General features: G+C 55.1%; 1 protein-coding gene across 1 annotated transcript; it reads left to right on the top strand.

Moving 5' to 3' along the window:
• The first annotated feature begins 3,479 nt into the window (after positions 1-3,479).
• Positions 3,480-6,642, top strand: TMEM106C (transmembrane protein 106C). Its single transcript, XM_066337681.1, has 7 exons — positions 3,480-3,906; positions 4,021-4,084; positions 4,451-4,610; positions 4,690-4,830; positions 4,975-5,024; positions 5,267-5,320; positions 5,660-6,642. The coding sequence occupies exons 1-7, from the start codon at positions 3,714-3,716 to the stop codon at positions 5,781-5,783; spliced, it is 786 nt and encodes a 261-aa protein (XP_066193778.1). The 5' UTR covers positions 3,480-3,713; the 3' UTR covers positions 5,784-6,642.
• The last annotated feature ends 609 nt before the right edge of the window (positions 6,643-7,251 follow it).

Genomic DNA, 7,251 nt, shown 5'->3' with positions numbered 1-7,251 from the left:
CGCAGGGGGCGGGGCGGGGAATTGCACGTGGCCTGTCCCCTCCCGGGGGCGCGGGGGCTTCCGCGGACCTCCTGACCACCGGACCCGCTGACCGCCCGAAACCGCTGCTCACCCAGACCCCCTGACCACTCAGAGCCTGCTGACCACCCGGACCCCGCTGACCACCCGGACCCGCTGCTCACCCAGACCCTCTGACCACCCAGACCCCCGACCATCTGGACCCCGCTGACCGCCCGGACCCCGCTGACCACCTGGACCTGCTGACCACCCGACCCCTTGTCCTACACTGGGCATGGGACTCTCAGGATACCAGCGCCCGGCGCTTTTAGGGGCTGCCACCCCTCCAGAAAGTCCGGTGGGCTCGGGCAGCTGATCCAGCTCCCAGTGAGTGCCCAGTGCTTTACTGGGACAGGACAAACGCCACCAGACCCAGAGTGCCACCCACAGCACTCCTGGCTCCTTGCAGGCTCCAGCGGCTCCCGTCGTCCCCACAGAGCCCCGAGGGTGATCCGAGCCTGGGTACCCGCAGGACACCTGGATTTGACTGCTCCTGAAGTATCTGACAGTGTTTGGGACGGAGCAAGAAACGACGTTGACCATCCAAAATCCCATTATTGGTGATTTGGAATGGGGGATTTTGGGCAGAGCCAGTTCAACACAACCCAACGCAAAGATGCTCCATTGCCTGGGCACGCTGCATCCCCAACCTAAAAAAATCGGGATATTCGGCAATTTTCCCCTTTCCATCCTCAAACACCCACCCGGGATGCAGACACCTGCAACATCGAATAAAGCAGCGAGAAGCGCTCCCAAAAAACCCCTGCTGCTGCTCCCAGGGTTTATCGGGTGTCCCCTAAACCCAAAATCCCGGGAACAAACGAGTCCCCCGGCACACCAGAGCCCCCGCAGCCGCGGGCACCGGGTTCAGCCGCCGCGCTTTGCGTGGGGAAAACGCCTCGAAATCGCCTTTAAATTGATTTAATGAGGCCGAGGAGGGGAAAACAACGTCTAGGAAGAAATGGGAGCTCATCAGAGGCAATTTCCTGGCGCGGAAAGATTTCGGGAAGGTGGGGAATGGTGGAAGCTGCTCATCTCCATCTAGGTGTTTTTGGCATTGCAGCTCTTTCCATGCCAAAGAAACATCCCAAAAATCTTCCAAGGCTTTTCCCCACTGACAGGGCCATGCACCAAAGCAGTGTGACGCATTTTCCATACAAATTTGCCATCAATCCCACCTTTTTCCCAGCGGGAATTTGTGCCCCCCGAGCTCTGGGGAAAGTTAGTGGCCGAGGAGTTGAATTCCCTCCCTGTCTCCTGATTTCCTGCTGCTTTTCTGCCCTCCAGCCATCCCGCACGAGGGGTTTGGGGCCAAATCCCGGCTCTGATCCGCACCCCCAGGACAGCCTGGGATGTGCAGGGATTCGGGAGGATTTAATTCCTGCACGGAATTTAATTCCTACCTGGAAATTCCATGAGCTGTGAGCTGCAGTTTTTGTGCCGCTCCAGCCTGGACAAAGGGATCGGCAGGGCTGGGAGAGGAGGAGGATGGCTCAGGGATATGGAGCAGCAGGAATTGGGATCCCCAGATCCTCATGGAATGGTTTGGGGTCGGAAGGGACCTTGAGGGTTGCCATTCCCACTCCTGCGATTGTCCCTGCGCGGGGCTTGGAGCCACCTGGGAGGGTGCAGGTGTGGGATAAACGGGGCTGGATGAGCTCGAAGGCCCCTCCCAAAAAATCTCGCGATTCTGAGGGACACATGGAAAAGCGGGAAAAAGCCCCACTCCGATATTTCCCTGCCCCTGGAGCAGCGATCTCTCCTCCCGGGATGACTCCGGACTCGCCCCATCCCAGGGGATCGGAGATTTCCCGGGAAGCGCTTTTACACTCCCACCTGGTGGCTGGCAAAGGTGCCCCCCCTCCCTTTCAGCTCATTCGTGCCGGGTTTGGGGGCAGAAACAACCGCGTAAAAAAAATGGGATCAAACCCGACAGGAGCCGAGGGGAGGCTGCGGGGGGAATCTTCGGTTTTCTCCTGCTCTGGGAATTCTCTGTGGGGTCGACCTCATCCCGCAGCGCATCCCAGGGGATTGGCAGGGATATCCCCTTACTCAGTCCCTCTCCCTGCTCCTTTTCCATCCCTTCCCCAGGATGCCACAACCCCCGGGAAGGCGCAGGAAGGAGCCGGGGCAAGGAAGGTGAGCGGAGAATTCTCCCCCTGCCTGGAATTTCGCTCGTTTGAAGGAGAGAAGAAATGATCCGTAAAATTTCCATGGGATACTGCTCCCGCCGCCGGGCAGGAGGTGCCTCTGGAGCTCGCAAAATGTTGAAATTTTGCCGTAAATTTTATTTTGATGGTTGGGCGACTGTGAGATTTCGTTTTCTATTGGTTTTCTCTCGGGCATGGTGGGGAAAAACCCAGCTGAAGGAATTTATTGAAGGAAAAACGGCCCCGGGAGCTGTCGAGCTGTGTATGTGTGTGGTGGGGGGGTGGGAGAGAATGGCCTGGAGGAGATTTTTCCTAAAAGCTGAGAGGTGCTGGAGGTGATACTGGGCTGAATTGGGACGAGTGGGCTCGGACTGGTGAGGGACCGCTCCGTGCTTGGGAGCAGGGCACTCACATCGGTGCGGCACGAGTCTCTACTGGTGTGATGGGTCTCATACTGGGACAGGGACCCCCAAACTGCGGGTTGTGACATCCACACTGCTTCAAGCACCCCCACCGCCTTCCCTCGCGCATGCGCATCCCGGACAGGGCGTGGCCGCTGCGCACGGGCACGGTTACGTCCTGCCACGCCCTGCCAAAGCCCTACCACGCCCAACCGGAACTACGCGCTGCTTCTGCGCGTGCGCCCCTCTGGCCACGCCCACCATATGCAAATGAAGGGTGGGTCACTGGCCTCACCCCCATAATTGGCGCGTGCGCTTTGGGTGAAGGGACGGGGCCTGGCTCTCTAAACCACGCCCATCTCGCTGTGACGTAATGCCGCAGCCGATGGGCGTTGTCTGAGTCACCCCGCCCATCCCACCTAAGGACGAATGGGCAGGGCCATTCTTCTCCGCCCACCTCTGGCTCGCAGCGTTGCCATAGAGACGGCGGCTGCGCGCGGGAACGGGGCGGGGCTTCGGCCGCGGCGAGCCCGGAGCGCGCGCTGGTGACGGGAGAGGGGCGCCCCCTGCCGGAGAGCGCTGAGGGAAAGGGTCTGTGGAGGGGCGGGCGGATCTCTGAGGGAGGGGTTCCTGAGGGTGGGGGTCTGTAAAGGAGAAGATCCTGAGGGCAGGTGTCTCTGAGGGACGGAGTTTCTGAGGAGAGAGGGTCTTGGTGAGAGTCCTTGAGGATGAAGAGGTCTCTGTGGCGGGGGTCTTGGGGGTCCATAGTGGGGCCTGTTCCTCTCGTGGGGTCTCAGGGGCTCTGGGGGCGTTCCTGAGCCCCAGACCTGCTTCTTGGGGTGGGGGCTTCCTGAGGAGGTTCTGCTCCCAGTCGAGGAGGGGGTGCCTTGGGGGAGGCGCTGGGTTTTGTGAGGCTGGAAATGAAGCCCATCAAGGTGTCCCTTTCTCCAGGGAAGCCCCTTCTGGATGGGGGCACGTTGTGGTGGCTTTGGGACCCCTGAGAAGGGCACTGTAGCTTAGAAAGGGCTTTAAAACCTCTTAAACAGCCCTGAGCTACTGCTGCCACCTCTCCGAGGTGACACACCTGTGCCCATCAGCCGCCACCATGGGCTCCGTGCGTTCCCTGTCTGCCGTCAGCGCTGCCCCGAGCCGGAGGAAGGCCGAGGATGAGGAGGGTGAGGATCTATTGGCCAGCCAGGAGCCTGTGGAGGACATGGCCAAGATTCCCTACATGGAATTTGCGGGCCGGGAGAGCGTTACCTGTCCCACCTGCCAAGGCACCGGCTGCATCCCCACAGGTGGCTGCTCCTCTGGGGCCTGAACACCCAAAAAACCAGCTCTAAACAGGGAAAAAAAAAAAAAAAAAAAAAAAAGTAATTTTTTAATGCGTTGTTCTCATTTTCGCTTCCCAGAGCAGGTGAATGAGTTGGTGGCTCTGATCCCCTATAGTGACCAACGGCTTCGTCCTCAGAGAACGTAAGGGAGGAGTTCTTTTATCATTTATTGCTGCATTTAGGGGTTATTTTCACCCCCAAAAATAGAGTTTAAAGCGTGATTCTGAATATTTCTATTGCAGGCACCAAGATCCCTCTCCCAGCTTCCACCCCTTCCCTTGAGTTTTGGGAGCAACTGTAAAAAAAAACAACCCAAAATGCTGCTTTGGTTGCTCATTACCCAACCTCAAATGTGTAAAGGGAAGATTTTGCACCATTTTGATATTAAAAATGTGGCAGCAGTTCTTGGGTACCTCTTCCAAGGAAACCAAACAGGGAGTGGGGTTTTTGAGGATCCGAATCTTGCAGAGGAGCTGAAGAGTTTCATTTTTGGGTTTTTTTTCCCCAGGAAACTCTATGTGCTGCTCTCAGTGCTGCTCTGCCTGCTGCTGTCTGGTCTGGGGGTTTTCTTCCTGTTCCCCCACTCCGTGCTGGTGGATGATGATGGCATCAAAGTGGTCCAGGTGTGGTTTGACAGGAAAAACTCTGCTGTCCTCCTGGCCATCACGGTAAATTTTGCGTGGATTTGGGAAAATAAATCACCAGGGGAACGACCCAGCAGGGTCAGTGTTTTTTTGTCCCCTCCAGGCCACCCTGAGGATCAGGAATTCCAACTTCTACTCGGTGGCAGTGAACAGCCTGAGCAGCCAGGTGCAGTACATGAACACCGTGGTGGGCAGTCAGCAGCTCACAAACATCTCCAGCATCCAGCCCCTGAGGGACAAACTGGTACTGACTGGGAGTTCTGGGAGTTGCACCTCGGGATTTCAGTGTCCAGTGGCCACAACAGCTTTTGCTCTGTCTACTCACTCAGAAATGGGGTTGAAGGGTGATTAAACTGCACTGAAATCTGATTTTTCCGCTCTGTTGCAGGTGAATTTCACCGTGAAGGCAGAGCTGAGTGGATCCCTGTCCTATGTCTAGTAAGGATTTACTGTTCCTTGGAGATACGTGGGGGAGGGTGAGGGCTGGAGCTGCTTTGATTAAAATTTGGGAAATTAATCTGGAAAGCACTCACTTTTCCTGCTCAATTCCAGAAATTTTCACAAGCTGCTGCGAGATGGTTTTGTTAACACCAAAGTGAAAAATACCAGCAGGAGCTGCCAAAACCCCCCAGATGTCTGAAGTTTTTCACTTGCTGACCAATTTCCTTGATCTTTTCCAGTTTCTTCTGCACTTTGCCAAAGGTGAAGGTCCACAACATCGTGATCCTCATGAGGTGGGTGCTGCTCCTGTTTTGGGTTCTTGGAGCCTTTTCCCACTTTAAAGATTCTGTTCTGTGATTTCTGAATCCCAAGAGAATTCCAGCCATGGATTTGGGCTCCAGGGATAAAATCCTGCTTGGATTTCCCTCAAATTTCTCTCAAATCCACCTCAGGGTCAGGTTTTAATCCAGCCCAGGGGGGTAAATATGGGGTGGAGCACACAGCTCCTTCCAGAGGCTGCAATTCTCACTTTTCCACCAAAACCCGCAGGAATTTGGGTTTTTTTTTTTTTGAGGAAAAGAGGAGTTGTGTGATGAATACAAAGCTGCTGAGGTGTCCCTTTGCCCTGCCAGGACCTCGGTGAAGCTGTCCTACATCGGCCACAGCACACAGAGCACACTGGAGACCTTCCACTACCTGGACTGCAGCTCCAACTCCACGGCCCCGCTGCCCGCCCTGGCCCGGGGGGCTCCCTGAAGGGCACAGAGGGCCCTGAAGCCACCTCAGACTGGCAGCAGAGGGACTAAGAGTGGCTTTACGGGGACAAACCTGGCAGCTCTCGGGCCCTGCTGGGGGTTGCTCCTTCCCTTCCTTTTTGGGAAGGAATCTGGAACTTCCCCTCCTGAATTAAGGGCTGAAATCCCAAAGAATTTTGGTGGTTTGCACCTGTTCTGGAAGCTTGGCACTGTCAGGGTGTTTTGGGGTAAATCAATTTAATGTTTCAGGGTAGATGAATTTATTTTTTCAGGGGGAAATAAATTTATTTTCCTGCTTAGTGGTGACAGCACCTCAGGACCCCAAAGAAGGGACAATTCCAGCCAAGAATGTGCCTCTGTTACACCCTGGAAGGAGGCGAAGGAACCTAAATCTTTGGAATGAACTTTTCCTCCTTTTCCCCCTGTGGCTCCGACCCCTTTGGCATCCAGAGGCTCTTCCCTGGGGTTTGAAATCCGGGAATTTGCTGCTTTTTGTGCTCCACTTCCCAAAGCAGCAGGGATTGGAGGGGGTTCTGTGGGAGGCTGGGATTCCAAGGCCTTCCTGCCGGGAGCTGGACATTCCTGCCAGCCGCTATCCCGAGGAAAATCCAGCTGCCAGCTCTCCCCCGCAGCCCTTTGGCATTTTGCCCCTTTTTGGGAGTTTTTTTCTGGAGTTTCAGTCCTTGTTTCCCATGGGATTCAGGAGCCAGGCACAGCTACAGGTGAGGGAATCCTTCCTCAGTGGAAAAATTTCTGGATTTTTGGGTGACAGTGACACAAAATCCACACTTGGCTCCATTTTCCAACAGGAGATTGTTGCCCCTGCAGCGTTTTAGGGCTGAATCCTTCATTAAACCTGATTTGGATATTTCCCTGTGCTGTCCATTTTTTTTTTTTTTTTCAGGGAAAGGCTCTGGATTTGTCCTAAATCCAGTGCTCTGCCAGGATTGCTTCTGTGGTGCTTTTTGACCCAAAATCCCTGTTTTGCTGATAGATTCCCACAGAATCCCAGAATGGGTTGGGAGTGATGCTAAAGCTCATCCCATTCCACCTCCCACCATCCCAGGGATGGGGAATCTTCTGGGATTTCCGTCTTGGGGTCTCCATTCCCTCACAGGGAGGAATTCCTGCCCAGAATCCCACCCAGTTCCCAGAATCGCAGTCCCAAATTTCCTTCCTGGGTGACTCAAAACTTGTCCCACGAATCCCCCAATTGCCTCTGAGTTTTCATTTTTTTTCAAGGAAAAAAATCCCTAACTTCGCTTTTTCTCTGTTTTCTTCCTCTCATGGCTGGAATCCATCCTGATTTTCTGGGAGTCTCCCTGCACTCCCTTTCCCATCTTTACCCCCAGCCCATCCCACTTTTCCAAGCATCGTAGAGGGATTTTTTTTGGGGGGCTGCCCCCAGCAGGGACCCCCAAATTTGCTGCTTGGCTGCATCACGAGGGGAAAGGTTTGACCCCAAACCC

The sequence above is a fragment of the Sylvia atricapilla genome, chromosome 29 (assembly GCF_009819655.1).
Source record: "Sylvia atricapilla isolate bSylAtr1 chromosome 29, bSylAtr1.pri, whole genome shotgun sequence".
Lineage (NCBI taxonomy): Eukaryota > Metazoa > Chordata > Aves > Passeriformes > Sylviidae > Sylvia > Sylvia atricapilla.
The sequence above is the reverse complement of the archived record's forward strand: the minus strand, read 5'-3'. Positions and strand labels throughout refer to the sequence as shown.